Source organism: Hemiscyllium ocellatum, chromosome 8, assembly GCF_020745735.1.
Source record: "Hemiscyllium ocellatum isolate sHemOce1 chromosome 8, sHemOce1.pat.X.cur, whole genome shotgun sequence".
In the NCBI taxonomy this organism is placed as follows: domain Eukaryota; kingdom Metazoa; phylum Chordata; class Chondrichthyes; order Orectolobiformes; family Hemiscylliidae; genus Hemiscyllium; species Hemiscyllium ocellatum.
The window spans coordinates 47,821,199-47,837,615 of record NC_083408.1 but is presented as its reverse complement, the minus strand read 5'-3'; the positions used below and the strand labels follow the sequence as shown (position 1 = coordinate 47,837,615).

Here is a 16,417-nt window from a genome sequence, read left to right as displayed (position 1 = left end):
AAAAAAGGATAAAAGAGAGGAAAAACAAGACAAGAACTGAAAAGAAAAGTGGATGGAGTAGACGATCCCCAGGCTCAGAAGCCCTATTCCACTGCTATCTTACAGGAAGATAGTATTACCATTAAATATCGAGGTGAGAGAGTTGGATTCTCTCTTTGTGGAGATGGTCATTGCCTGGCAATTGTGTAGTTTGAGTGTTACTTGTCATCCCAAATATGTGTTGATGTTATCCAGTTTTGGCTTCATATGGACTTGACTGATTCACTATCGGAGGAGTCGTGAATAACATCCCCACTTCTCATCTTACTTTGGAGGATAGGTCACTGATAAAGGAACTGAAGACAGCCTGGATCTTTGAATTTATTGGTAGAGAAAGGGTACGAACAGCTCGATAAAACACAAATTCAGCCTGGTATGGTGTTCAGTTCTGGGCACCACACTTTAGCAAGGTCAAAGTAGGAGAGAGAATGCAGAAAAGATTTACATCAATCTTACTAGAGGTGATTGACTTCTGATATGAGGAGGTACTGGAAATGCTGGAGTTGTTCTGGTTAAAGGTGAATTGATTGATGTGTTCAAAATCATGATGAAGTAAATAAGGAGCATCTTCTCAATAACACTGAAGTCAGTAGCCAGAGGAGGCATATTTAAGGTGATTGACAAAAGGACCAGCGGTAACATTATGAAACGTCATAACACATACCAAGTTATTTTGACCTGAACCTGAATTGCCTGAAAGGACGCTGGAAACTAAGTTAAAAGTAACATTCAAAAGAAAATACCGTTAGCACGTCTGTAATGAATGACATTGTGCTCAGTTCTGATCACCATATTTTAGGAAAGACTTCAGAACAGGTGCAAAACAGATTTCTGAGAATGTTTTCAGCAATGAGAGAGATGTGTTAGTTAATTAGAGGGATTGAAGAAGCTGAGGCTGTTCTCTTTTAAGAAGAGATGCTTGAGAGGAGAGTTGACCAAGGCTTTTGAAATCCTGAGGGGTCGAAACAGGTTAAATTGAGAGAAACATTGCACATTGCATTAATTTGTATTGGCAGCAGTCCAAATTGACACTCTACAATGAGTCTGATTCTTGTGCTGTTCATGGTCAGAACTTTAATGACAAATAACAAATAAAATTAGATTTATAGAGGAACTCTTGGCATAATTATGCCCATAACCAATGCAAAGCCTATTGGCAGTGACAATGGCTCCAAAAAGACACATTTTCTGTGCATGGAACCATCTTAACATGCCTTGGTGATCAAAACCAACTGAAAAGGCAAGCGAGTTCACAATCCAAACACCCATGAGTAAATGAAAATCGAGTGAAAAGGCCAACAGTTACGTCATGATATACTTTTTATATCAATTGCATGCAACGTTAAATTAAACAACCATGTTCTTAAAGGTTGGAATATCAAATAATGGAGACCAAGTCTCAAATATCTGCTATTGTCAAATAGATATGCTGTATGCACTTTCACCGTCTTGAAGAATGTACAAACCTTTTGTCTATTAAAATGTATATTGAGGATGCAATGGCAAACCTCAAGTGCTCATTTGCGGTTATCTCATTGGAATGCTGCTACAGGTTTCAGTTTACTGAACTGCTTTGTTTTGATTAAAAGCATAGCATTATCTACTAATGGATTCTAAGCAATAGGTATGGGAAAAAATAACCTTTCAGTTTTATTGATTGGGCAAAAAAAAAATACAGTTAACTTGAAACTTAGTGCAATTGTGGTTTTACTGATTGCTGGCAAATAGTACTTTAATGTTCCCCAAATACACAGCTGTCTTTAGGTTCTAAGATGAATGCTTTATAATTCGGTTCTTGGGTTCAGCGATTCTGGTTAGTTTCTAACTTGTACAATTCCATAATGGTTACATGTGAAATATCTAACCTATTTGGAGATGAGAATAACTTCAATACTATCAATGTCAACTTTTTCATTTTCAAAAGTAGGTGAAAGGTTTTTGTGAATGTCTTTTTAGTTCTTTCTTTGTCCCAAGACACCACCAGATGATTGGTTTATCATATCATAATCTTTCAATTTGATTTGGCATTGAGCCCTACGGTCTAGGTTGTGGGACTCTTTTGCAGTGGAATGCTTGGATGAGAGGCTGTAGATGAATTAGAATGGTTAGGTAGGATCTTTTTCAGCTGCGGTGAGCAGGTCTTCAGTCGTCAGTGGTAATCACAAAGTGACACTTCAGTATTCATAAAGACTGATAGCAGGGACAGCCATAATTACTGGGAATTCCTAGGAGATGATTGTTAGAATTTGGTTGGTATGATGGCCTATTTTGTGGTTGACAAAATAAACTATGGATATCTAGACATTTTCAGTTAGTTCAGAGGATGAAAGAGGATATCCTCAGAGGATATGGCCAGCATACATTTGGAAGCTAACCCCTTGTCATCAGATGATATTGCAAAGGACAGCATAAAGAGAGGATTTAAGGATAGGACAGTCTCACTCAGGAGGCAAGTAATGTCTAAACCAAAGCTAGTTGTAATTGAATTAATAAGCAATGAGTGGAGAGGTGAGGCAAAGTTGACCTTGAGATGAAGCAATGTGGAATGTTTTTACATCTCTAGACTACACCTGTTGTGGAAACTGCGGAGTTTGAACAATATGGACTGTAAATACCTGACATGTGACCTGTCAAAAATGTAAGCATCGAAGCAAATATTGAAATGTGTTGCTTGATTGGGTTACAGTCATGTTACAATGCAACAGTAAAGTACGCAAACACTGAATGTGTATTTTTTGTAAATTCTGAGATATTGTTAATAAATGATATTCAGCAAATGTGTGCTTAATTTGCACCTTTTTTATTTTAAATATTTTCTACAATCCATCTACAAGTTGTAAAATAAAGATTGTTAATGTTTGCTATTAAAATGGTTCATTTCCGCAGTTTTATAGAAAACAAAATACTGAAAATCAAAATATCTGACTTATTAAATATGATGCAAAATAGTTTTACAGTAATGAACAAAATTGTGTCCATGAATGTACAGCTAATGTTTTATTCAGCTGTTCAGACTTTAGTACAAATGCAGTTAGAACTTTACAGTTTAGTGAAAGTAATAGTTTCATCAATAAGCCTGGGTATCACAGCATCAAAATGACACAGCAATTATTTTACTTCAGTATCTGATTTACTAGAAATGCTGAAATCAGACCCAATTAGAGATATTACCTTTTCATGGCCATGGTTCCTAGTGGCAAGGTTAAACAAGTCCCGTGTTTGGCCCAGGTTTCAAGGATGATTGCCTCTTGCCCTTTTGGTATGACTGCCATAGCCTCAAGTGTGAATTTGGAGTGGAGCATTGAATGAATTGATTTGCTTGTGACGTCACTCAATTTTCAGGCTTCTATCACAAGCACAGCAACTGTTTATTTTATTAGATCATTTATATGAACAGGAAGTAATAAGTTCATTAAAATGAATAATCTAATATTAATAGTGCAGTAATTCCATCAATTGCTTTCTATATTCTCTCTAGATTAACTGAGATACTAATTTAAAGTATTGGTTTAAATCAGCAAGTAGCAAATTTCAATGCCATCAGTTCGTACATATATATGTACATAACCTGAAAATTGCATATTATAGAGTAAAATCAAATTGCTTAGATGTTTAAAGTTTCCAGTTTAAATATGCGTAAAGAAATAAATTTATTTATAGCTTCATAATTCAGAAATATTCAAGAAACACCTCTTCAGTTAAATGAATAAGCAACTCTTCAGCATTACCTCTGACATTGCACAATGTCAAATATTCAGTACAGAAATGCATGCCTAATATGATAGACAGATGGAGGAGGGTGTTCTGTGACATTGTTTTGAATAAGGGGTGGGCATGGTCAGAAGTCACATGACCCCAAGTTACAATCCAACAGGTTTATTTGCAATCCCAAGCTTTCGGAGCACTACTTCTTCATCAGGTGAAGTCAGTCTTCACCTGACTAAGGAGCAGCGCTCTGAAAGCTAGTGAATTCAAATAAAGCTGTTGGATTGTAACCTGGGGTCGTGTGACATCTGGCCCTGCCCAGCCCAGTCCAACATCAGCATCTCCACATCATGGCTACCATTAATTTTAATAAGTAGCAGTTAGATAAAATGTGAAAAAGAAACAAAACTAAAGTTGCATTATTCTTTTGAACATGGTGAACCTCTCGCTGGGAGTTTACCTCACTAATGTTTCCTATCCTGAGAAGATAGGCAATATCGTGAATTTATTTCTGTCCAGTGAAATTTCAAGACTTGTTTGCACTGCCTAAACAATTGCATATTTTAAAAAGTTGCCAATTTTGGAGAGTCATTTCCACTTACTCATCCTGTCTAAAGTTTTTGATTCTTCAGGTTTTTTTTCAGCACATTTTTTTGGGTGGCCTCATTTATGTGAGAAATGTCTGTTTGTGCAAGACTTCCATGAAGTATTTTATACTCAGCTATAAACAGTGGAGAAGCAAGGGGTTCTAACTTGATGAGTTGGGAAGCTGCAGGTAAAAGAAGCAATGTCTTCATTAATGTATCTTCTCAGATAACTCACTTTCCCAACTTGTACAAACTATTTCTGGTTTCCAATTTCTCCTTGCCTTCCTTCTATTCCAAAAGCTGTGAGATATTCTGTAAAAGTTAGGCATTGACACAGCAGAGAGCAAAGTGATCATGCTTTATAGTTAAATCTGACAATTCCTATTTGCCCTTGAGAAAGTGTTGGTGAGCTGCTTTGAATCACCGCATGTGGTTTGTGTACTTCTACAGTGTGATTTGAGTTACAGAATTTAAGGACAAAGGAGCAATGACGTATATTCAAGTCAGGAAGGTGTATAACTTGGAGGTAAACTTGCAGTTGGTGATGTTCCCACGTGCTTGCTGCCAATATCTTTGTGTGGCAGAGATGAAGGGTTTGAAGAAACTTTGAAAAGTTATTGCACTGCATTTTATAGATTATGCTGTCACTGGGCATGCTCGTGATGGAAGGTATTAATGGTTCGGGTGGTGAATGAAGTATCAATCAAATGGGTTGGCTTGACCTGCATAATATTAAGCTTTTGTATTCAGGCCTTTTGCTGAATAAACTTGCTTTTAAACTATTGACTCTGTTGCTAAACTTGATGAAAAAAGCATGCATATCCCATTACCACAGTAAATATTTATTGTTTCAAGTATGGTACATATCCATTAATATATGACTGCAGAGTTCCTTTGAAAAACTGGCTGTTTTGTTATGCATGTTTTAAGATTGCAAACATGTTGCTCACATATTAATTTCCCATTCTGCTATGTTGCTTTGATAACATGTTGGATGGAGCAGAGAAATGCAGGATCAAGAGTGAAGTAACTCCACAGAGGCTGGGATCCCATCACCAAGTCACCCTTTATTTACACGTGGAGAGCCTTTGACACTGATCTATCTCTGTCAGACCCAGTTTTCCAAGTGAACAGGATGTCTGACACTCCATTCTTAATTGTCAGCCAGGGCTCCCGATTGGGACTGTTAACCTGGTCCAACCGGGGAACTCATATTCTATGATGTCCACCTGGCTGACCTCGTTATAATCACTACAGTGGACAGCTGTCTCAAATGCACATCCTGGTTACTGGTGTAAAGGTGTATTCTTAGAGCTTTAGAAGTGAGTCATATTTCCCTCAAGGTTGATTTATACATAGGCTAGGTGAAAATGTTGCTAAGAGTAGGAAAATCTAATTTGCTGTCGTCTTTTTACAGTGATAGTTATTTTGCACGTGTGCGAGCAGTGGTGATGACCCGTGATGACTCGAGTGGAGGATGGGTGCCACTGGGAGGTGGTGGCCTCAGCTGTGTCACTGTTTTTAAAGATCACCTGGATGAAAGTGGCTGTGATGATTTTCTAATCCATGGAGAAAGGCTCCGAGACAAAACGGTAGGAGGTTTTACAAAAAAAGGCACTGTAATCAATATTTTAATCTGTAGCATTATATTGAAACTACAATATCTAACTTTAGATAAGTTATTAATAAAATTGAATTGCAGAAATAAAGTTTACATTTGCAGTACTACTTCAAATTTTTACATTTTACTGTGAAAGACGGTGTGCTTCTTCCTCATGGATGGATATTTGGGAATGATTTGGGAATATCTTATTTCCTGAATACATCTTACATTTGCAATAGGGAAATTGTTGTAAGCTATAATTAAAGACGTTAACATAGGATACTTGGATAAGTTTAAGATAATCAGGCAAAGCCAATGTGGTTTTGCCAAAAGAAAATCATATTTAACTAATTTATTGGAGTTCTTTGAAGAAATAACTTGTTCTGTGGATATAGAGGAATCGATGAATGTATTGTATTTAGATTTGCAGAAGGCATTTGAAAAGATGCCATATCAAAGATATTGCAGAAAATAAGAGGTTGTCATGTTAGGTTAATGTTTTGGCATGGATTGATTTGTTAGCTAACAGGAAGCAGAGAGTAGGAATACATTTTTTTTCAGGCTGGCAGGATGTCACAAGTGGTGCACCACAGGGGTTAACATTGAGGTCAAAACTCCTTACAATTTATGTAAAATGATATGGGTGAAGGGACTGAAGATATGGTAGCCAAATTTACTGATGACACAAAATAGGTAGGAAAGGGAATTGGCAAGAGGGCATAAGCAAGTTACAAAGGGATGTGGTTAAGTTCAGTGAGTGGGCAAAGGTATGGTAAATAGAGTATAATATAGGGAAGTGTGAAATTGTCCATTTTGGCAGAAAGAATGGAAAAAAAAGAACATCTAAATGGTGAGAGATCACAGAGCTCTGATTTGCAGAGAGACCTGGGAGTGCAGCAAATAATCAGGAAGGTTAATAGAATGTTATTGTTTTCTCCAAGGGGAATTGAATGTAAGAGTAGGAAGGTTATGCTTCAGTTGTACAGAGCATTGGTGAGACCACATTTAGACCACTATGTACAGCACCACTGGTCACATTATTTACAGAAAGATCTTATTGCATTGAAAATAGCTCAACAAAGGTGTACTCAACTAATACCCAAAATGAGTGGATTGCCTTTGGAGGAAATGCAGGACAGGCTGGGCCTATATCCTCTGGAGTTTATAAGAATCACTGACCACTTAATTGAAATGTATAATATTCTAAAGAGAGTTGACTGGGTGGATGTGGAAAGGATGCTTCCCCTTATAGGACAATCTAGAATTATGAGTCGGAGTTTAAAAATAAGGGGCCACCCGTTTAGGACAGAGATGAAGAAAAATAATTCTTTGAGGGTTGATTGTATTTGGAATTTCCTTCCTCATAAGACAGTGGATACAGAATCTTCCGATCTTTTTTTAAGGCAGAAATAGATTCTTGATTACCATGTAGTGAAAGATTATTAAAGATATGCAAAAATATAAAGTCGAGCTTTTTAATCAGATCAACTGTGATCTTATTGAATGGTGGAGCAGAGGTAGAAGGGCCAGGTGGCCTGCCCTTTTATAGATTAGACAATTTTAATACCATGTTATAACGATAGTATATAAAGATTTCAATTTAAATTGAGCAACTTCTAATTCTGAAAAGTGGATTGTATATGCAATATTACTGCCATTTAATTCTCCAACTTTTAAGATTTTTGCATCACAGCACCTTGTACTTTTCAACTAATATACCCATTTTATAGCTTTTTTCAATTTCCTTCTATTCCACACCAGATTTTTTTCTATCCCTATCTCAAAAGAAAATGTTGCATTTATATTCTGCCTTTCACAACTACTGTACATCTCAAAACACTTTTCATTTTATCAAGTACTTTCAAATTGAAGTTACTGTTATCTTGTTGGGAGCATGGCACTCAATTTGAACATAAATGCTGGCAGCAATGAGAGGGTGATCAAATATTCCGTTTTTTGTGAAGTTGATTAAAGGATAAGTATTGGCCCAAACACGGGGGATAACTCCACTGATGTTTAAAATAGCGGCATGGGATTTTGTTTTACACTGATCTGACTGGAAAGGTAGGTCTCGCTTTGAAGTTTTTTCTGAAATACAAGACTTCCAGCAATGCAGCTCCATTCTGGAATGTCAGCTAAGAGAGGGCCTGGAGACGTGTAAAGTTCTGGCTCAGAAATATGAATGCTATAAACTGACATCATGTGTCTCAGGTCTCATGGCCTCCCACTGATCATCATTCTTCCAAAATAACAAACATGTGGTCTTCAGACTCTGCCACCTCAATATGTGACTGCTTCCCTTGAACTCCCCTCCAGCATCTCTCGGTCCAATCTTTTTCCACCTTCCAGGTAACAGTGGCCCAGATATCATCAAAATTAAAACTGAGGAGAATAAATGCAGATTAAAAACTTTGAAGAAGCACACAGGAGAAAAAAAAAGGAAGAAAGTATATACAAAACCAGTTAGTTAAGTTTCTAAAGATATAAAAAATACAAAAGGAAAGCAGACAGAAGAAACAAAAGCCATGGATTGAAAAACATTTGATAAATGTGGTTAGAATAAACCAATTGCATTTACAGAACAATGACCCTGAGTGAATATATAGCTATTCATAATAATTTATTCTAAGTATTGCATGCACTAAACTTCCTGTAAGTATGACTTGCTTCCTCTTGCACTTCCCACCCCCATACTTGCCTTGATTGATAATATTCCTATTATCCATCGATGTGCCAACTGACTCACTGAGTAACTCCACAGGAGATCTATGAGTGACTAATTGAAAATGCATGTGCATGCATTTTATGTGTCACAATTTAGTCATATCTATGTCTGTTGCTCTCTGAAATGCTAGTTAAAGTTTTTTATTCATGAGCATCAATATACCTCTTGCAATTTCTGTTTTCTCACTGTAGCCAAATCTTCGGTCACTCCTTCTTGACTCACAATCATTTCACGTATTTCCAGTAGTGTTACACCTGATTTTCAAATGAAAAATTAGATATATTTGTAATCTTACGTCCAGTTCATCTATGAACATGTTTGTATTCAAATAGGTAACTTGCTGCCAGCCCACTCCTACTCAGGCAGCTATTAATTTCAGAAGCTTTTTAAAAATGTAACTTCTTAAAATGTTCGCAATTATTTCTTCATACTGAAGTAGCTTGCAGCAAGCCTGTTCCCTGCAATTAGTGTTTTTTATTAACATATCAAATTATAACTAGGGTTAGAGTGGGATGAAGCCCTCATTTTTGAAGTCCTTCCAATGTTTTATATTGCTAGCTGACTTACTGAAGGATTTAAAAAAATTTTTTGGTTAAGCCTAGAAAGGCAAACGGCCTGTTCTATTTAATCACTTTTCCTGAAGCCAATTCTTAACCGCTTTAAATTGCTAGACTGCCAATACCTGACCTTTTCATTCTCCCAAAACCCATTATAAGGCCGAATGGCACTTTTATTTATTCGAGAGGTCCCTTGTTTTGTTTTGCTTGGCTGTCTGCAATGCTCTTCATTAATTTATTCATTAGTCCAAAGACTTTCCTTTTGCCTTGTTATCCCATGCATTAATTTGTGAAGACCCTCCGCTTCTACTTCAGGTTGCTTAGTATTCCACTGGGATGATAATTAATTCGAGGGGAAAGTCAATAACCTCTTCCTTATGGCTCCCTATATCGTCTTAATCCATATTTTTGACCTTGTTTTCCAAATTCTTTCTTCCATCCAACACTTCTCCAGTTTTATTTACCTCAAACTGTTATCTACAGTTTTCTCCTGCCTTAATGGGTCAGCATGGTGGCTCAGTGGTTAGCACTGCTGCCTTACAGTGCCAGGGTCCCAGGTTCAATTCCAGCCTTGGGTGACTATCTGTGTGAAGTTTGCATATTGTCCCCATGTTGTGTGGGTTTCCTCAAGGTGCTCCAGTTTCCTCCCACGTTCCAAAGATGTACAGGTCAGGTGAATTTGCCATGCTCAATTGTCTGTAGTGTAGGTGCATTAGTCAGGGAGATTGGTGGGTTGGTGTGGACTTGTTGAGCTGAAGGGCCTGTTTCCACACTATAGGGAATCTAATTTAATCTAAAAAATATTGTCTCTTCCTACTGGGATCCATTTGATATATTTAAGATGGCAGCGGTAGAGTAGGCAGCTTTCAGGCTCTTGAGCCTGGGGCCTGTCCACTCCTTTATTCCGTCCATTACTTTTGCCATTTTACTTTTTACCTTACCTACTTGCGAAGAGCTCGGTCACGAGGTTATTGGGGAAGTGAGCCCAACACAGACTCACGGTGGTGGTGGAGTGAGTTTGGGCATGATGCAGGACTTGGCAGCATTGGCGGTGGCTGCATCGGCAAGGTCAGCCCAGTGCTAAATCGTTGCTGTGGTAGCATCAGCGGAGGAGAGATGGCGCCAGACAGTGGCAACTCTTTGTATTAGTGGTCACAGCGCAGCGAAGCGATGGTTACAGCAATATCATCAGGACCCGAGGCTGGTCGACTGCTTTGTGCTGGTGACCTTGGAATACAGGCACCATGTTAGTTTCTGGCTCAGACACGGCAGTCTCAGCACGGAGTCGGGGAGCCCAGATCCAGGCCCATAGGCTGACACAGGAGCCATTCCAAAGACCAAGTTGCTGCTGGACAGTGACAACACTATGCAACACTTTGCATTGTATTTGTAACAAAATATACATGACAATATATTGATCAACTGTTTTCTTTTTTAACTTCCCACTGCTTCTTTCAAAAAGTCATTGTCTCAATTCCTCCAAACCAGACCTATCACTTAATAGTTCTGAAAAAAAAGTCATTTCTGACTCAAAGCCTTCATTGTTTCTCTCTGTCTGGATACTGCTAGACCTACTGCATTTTCTAGCACCATCTCAGCTGTCTTCTTCAGTACTTCACCTCCCTCAGTAACTCATTACTTACAACTCCATTAATATTTGCCTACGCCATCGTAGTTTTACCACCCCACTCTGCTTATCATGATGAATGACTAATTCTCCAAATTACTGACAACCTGTAGACTTCCTCCAACTCCAACTGCTCGCTATCCTTTACAATATTAACCCAAAATAAATGTTCCTTTCATCATGTTGTTTGATGCCACATTTGAGTTTAGTTCTTTACAAACTGATCAAGGAGAAAGTAAAGAATTGAACTGTCTTCAAGTTTAGACTTCAAGGTCACTCTCTAGTATACATTAATATTAAAAACTTGCATGCATGGTAATCACAGTAAAACCAGGCCCTGATTGACACTTGTATAAGTGAAGGATTAATTCATCATCTCTGGGTGTTCACGTCCATGTGTTTATGTGACTCACCTGGAGTTTGGGTGTTCTAACTCTGCCCATACTGTTATTTATTCTCTGTAATATACAACTCTTTTCCATCATTACAATGTTGCTCCAGTATGATGAAGCCCTTCCACATTTCTTTTACACAATTTGACTTCACCTCAAACTGTTTTCCCACCTTTAGTATGTTATACCTCAACCCAAATCATGCTTCCTCAATTAACATAAAAGCAAAATCCTCATTTTGCTCAGGCCGAAGCATCAGTATTGCATGCCAAGCCTACTGTCGCATTTTGCTACCATAGCTAGCCATTCACAGAGGGTGCTTTTGCAAGCCCTATCATCCACTTTCCAAGATGCAAACAGTACAAACCATGTTTCACTATTCCAGCATCAAAAAAAACTCTAAAGCAGTCATGTGTTTACTGTTCCACAGCAGCACTGAATGGAATTTTTATGTTTGTTTATGCTGCTGTGATATTATTTAAGGAAATAGTATTTATTTTTCTGGAAACCAATCATAAGACAGTTAATGCAATGTTCATGTTAAATGTACGCTGCCAGATTTGGGATATCCCTTCAATCCTTGGTGCTGTCAAATGTGGTTCCTCTCCACTAAGACTACCCTATTTAAACACAGCACACCCCAACCCAGCAACAGTACAACTGCACGTAGATTTGTTTGCTGTTCCTGCTGGATATCAGATACCAGGCAGGAGTCTAATGCAACTTATATCCCATCAGATTTGTATCCTTGTAATTGAAAAAGTAAATAGCTTTAAGAAAATATTTATAGATGTGAGTATATCATTCCATTTCTTTTGCATACTTGTTTTTTCCTCATGAGTCTTTACTTTTGTGCTTGTTTATCGCTATTGCAAACATTGTAACCAGAGACATGGAATTACATCATTGAAGCAGTGATGAAAATAGTGTGGCATTGTGGGATGGAGAGCTGGGGCAATGACTTTTTTTGTGTTCCTTCATGGGACATGGGCATCACTGACAATTATTGCCCATCCCTAGTTAGCTTGAGAAGGTGATGGTGAGCTGCCTTCTTGAACCATTAAAGTCCATATGATGTATGCAGATATACAATAAAATTAGGAAGGGGGTTCCAGGATTTTGACCCAGTGATAGTGAAGAATTGACAATGTATTTCCAAGTCAGGATAGTGAGTGACTTACAGGGGAAATTGCAGATTGTGGTGTTCCTAGTTTCTGCTGCCCTTACCTTTTGAGATGGTAGTGATTGTGGGTTTGGAAGGTGCTATTGAAAGATAACTTTTGCATTGTATCTTGTAAATAGTACACACTGTTGCTGCTGAGCATTGACAATAGAGGGTGTAAATATTGTGAATGTGGTGCGAATCAAGCAGGCTGCTTTGTCCTGGATGGTATCAATCTCCTTCAAGTTTAGAGCACACTCATCCAGTCAATTGAGGAGTATTCCATCTTGCTCCTAATTTTGCCTTCTAGATGGTGGATTGGGAGTATGGAAGGAGTTGCTTGTTGGAGGATTCCTAGCATCTGACCTGCTCTTGTAGCTATAGTATTTATATAGCAATGTCTCGTTCAGTTTCTCAGCAGTAGTAGTAGATACTAGGGGATTCAGCGATGGCGATTCCCTTGAATATCAAGTGTCAATAGTTGTTGTTCTCTCTTGTTGGCAATAGTCATTAAGTGGCATTTGTGTGGCACAACTGATACTTACCACTTATTGTCCCCTGAGTATTTTCCAGATCTTGCGAAATTTGGACATAGCCTGCTTTGGCACCAAGGAATCACAAGTGGTGCTGAACATAGTGCAGTCATTAGTGAATATCCTATTTTAGACATTATGATGGAGGGAAGATTATTGGTCAGATAGCTGAAGATGGTTAGGCCTAGGACTCTACCCTGAGAAATTCGGACAGTGATGTTTTGAGATTGAACTGACTGACCTCCAGCGGCCGCAGGCATCTTCCTTTCTGTCAAGTCTGACTTAAACCTCCTTTTTCTTATTGACTCTAGTTTTGCGAAGGCTTCTTGATGTCACGTTCATTCAAATGCAGCCCTGTCAAGTCATAGAGTCATAGAGATGTACAGCATGGAAACAGACCCTTTGGTCCAACCCATCCATGCCGACCAGATATCCCAACCCAATCTAGTCCCACCTGCCAGCACCCAGCCCATATACCTCCAAACCCTTCCTATTCAAATACCCATCCAAATGCCTCTTAAATGTTGCAATTGTACCAGCCTCCACCACATCTTCTGGCAGCTCATTCCATACACGTACCATCATCTGCATGAAAAAGTTGCCCCTTAGGTCTCTTTTATATCTTTTCCCTCTCACCCTAAACCTATGCCCTCTAATTCTGGACTCCCTGACCCCAAGGAAAAGACTTTGTCTATTTATCCTATCCATGCCCCTCATAATTTTGTAAACCTCTATAAGGTCACCTTTCAGCCTCCGACACTCCAGCGAAAACAGCCCCAGCCTGTTCAGCATCTCCCTGTAGCTCAGATCCTCCAACCCTGGCACCATCCTTGTAAATCTTTTCTGAACCCTTTCAACTTTCACAACATCTTTCCAATAGGAAGGAGACTGGAACTGCACGCAATATTCCAACAGTGGTCTAACCAATGTCCTGTACAGCCACAACATGACCTCCCAACTCCTGTACTCAATACTCTGACCAATAAAGGAAAGCATACCAAAAGCCTTCTTCACTATCCTACCTACCTGCGACTCCACTTTCAAGGAGCTATGAACCTGCACTCCAAGGTCTCTTTGTTCAGCAACACTCCCTAGGACCTTACCATTAAGTGTATAAGTCCTGCTAAGATTTGCTTTCCCAAAATGCAGCACTTTGCATTTATCTGAAGTAAACTCCCATCTGCCACTTCTCAGCCCATTGGCCCATCTGATCCAGATCCTGTTATAATCTGGATAACCCTCTTCGCTGTCCACCACACCTCCAATTTTGGTGTCATCTGCAAACTTACTAACTGTACCTCTTATGGTAGGATTGGTAGGTACCTCCAAATCATTTGTGTAAATGACAAAAAGTAGAGGGTCCAGCACCGATCCTTGTGGCACTCCACTGGTCACAGGCCTCCAGTCTGAAAAACAACCCTCCACCACCATCCTCTGTTTTCTATCTTTGAGCAAGTTCTGCATAACCTTGCTAATCAGTCTCCCATGGGGAACCTTGTTGAACGCCTTACTGAAGTCCATAATAGATCAGATTTACTGCTCTGTCCTCATCAATCTTCTTTGTTACTTCTTCAAAAAATTCAATCAAGTTTGTGAGATATGATTTCCCATGCACAACATACCATGTTGACTATCCCTAATCAGTCCTTGCCTTTCCAAATACATGTAAATCCTGTCCCTCAGGATTCCCTCCAACAAATTGCCCACCACCGAGGTCAAGCTCATCAGTCTATATTTCCCTGGCTTGTCTTTACCGCCCTTCTTAAACAGTGGCACCACGTTTGCCAACCTCCAGTCTTTTGGCACCTCACCTGTGACTATCGATGACACAAATATCTCAGCAAGAGGCCCAGCAATCACTTCTCTAGCTTCCCACAGAGTTCTCGGGTACACCTGATCCTGGGGATTTATCCACCTTTAACCGTTTCAAGACATCCAGCACTTCCTCTGTAATCTGGACATTTTGCAAGATGTCACCATCTATTTCCCTACATTCCATATCTTCCATGTCCTTTTCCACAGTAAAGTCAGTTAAATGTAACCAGCCATGTCCCAGGCTACCATTTCTGAAAGTGATAAATACACACAAAAGCAAGGACTTATGGGGCAAATAAACGTGCAAAAGGCAGGGATTGATTTTCCCACATAAAATATATTTCTATAAAGTTCTTTACCATTGCAATGATAAGGATAGAAGGAAAACAGAAGAATCAAGATTATGGTGTGATGATTAAAATCATTTTGCATTAAGAATGTTTTGAAAGCATGGGGAAGATCAGTGCAGTGATCCAGTAGAATCCCTGGATCTTCTGACATGGCAGCTGAAAATTTTGTCATTAACAATAGAAGTGTTGGACAATCAGCAACCTGATTATTGTAAATCAGCATATACTTTGACAATAGCATCAGCACAGGGTGTTTCTATCGATGTGGGGTTGACCAGTGTCAGGGTACCCTGCTTTATAATGGTAAACAAATAAGAACATAAGACTTATGAGCAGTCATTCAGACTTTCAAGCTTGTTCACTATTCGGAAGATCACGAACGCGGTTTGGTTATGGTCTCAACATCCTGAATTTCTCCTATGACCCTTGACCTCTTTGTCAATCAAATATCTCAGACTTGAACAAATTCAATGACTGAGTCTCTGCTGCTTCCTGAGGAAGAAAAGACCTAATGACTCTCAAACATAGAACATTGAATGATGCAGGACAGGAACCGCTCCTTCAGCCCACCATGTTGTGCTGAACATGGCACTGAATTAACTAATTCCTCCTGCCTGCCCTTGGTCCATATCCCTCCATTCCTTGCATATTTATGTGCTTATCTAAAAGTCTCTTAAATGCCCCTAACTTATCTGCTTCCGCGACCATCCCTGGCAATGTGTTCCAGACTTCTACCACTCTGTTTAAAAAAAATCTATCTTTCGCATCTCCTTTGAACTTACCCCTCTCACCTTAAATGCATAGCCCCTAGTTTTAGACATTTGAACTCTGGGTAAAAGATTCTGACCATCGATCCTACCTGTGCATCTCATAACTTTACAGACTTCTATCAAGTCTCCCCTCAGCCTCTGCTGCTTCAGAGAAAACAACCTCAGATTTTATAGTCTCTCCATACAGCTCATAGTCTCTAAAGCAGGCAGCATCTTGATATAGGTCTTTTGTACCTTGTCCAAAGCTTCCACATCCTTCCTGTAATGTGGCAATCAGAATTGAATGCAATACTCTGAAGTGTGACCTAACAAAAGTTTTATAAAGCTGCAAAATGACATCCTGACTCTTGTACTCATTTCATCTGCCAATAAAGGGAAGCATGCCATATGCCTTCTTTATCGCCCTATCTACTTGCATTGCCACTTTCAGGGAGCTATGAACTTGAACCCCAACATCCCTCTGTTCACCAATGCTGTTCAGGTCCCTGCCATCAACTGTATACTTAACATTTCATCTCCCAAAGGTCAGCACCTCACACTTACTCGAATTAA

The 16,417-nt window shown here is 39.1% G+C and overlaps 1 protein-coding gene across 2 annotated transcripts in view; it reads left to right on the top strand.

Annotated features, from left to right (window-relative positions):
* spred1 (sprouty related EVH1 domain containing 1) overlaps positions 1–16,417 on the top strand; it is an 87,627-nt gene that overhangs the window by 19,205 nt on the left and 52,005 nt on the right. For both annotated transcript variants that reach the window (XM_060828920.1, XM_060828921.1), the window contains exon 3: positions 5,749–5,923. In XM_060828920.1, coding sequence (XP_060684903.1) covers positions 5,749–5,923 — 175 coding nt within the window. The remainder of the gene's footprint in view (positions 1–5,748; positions 5,924–16,417) is intronic.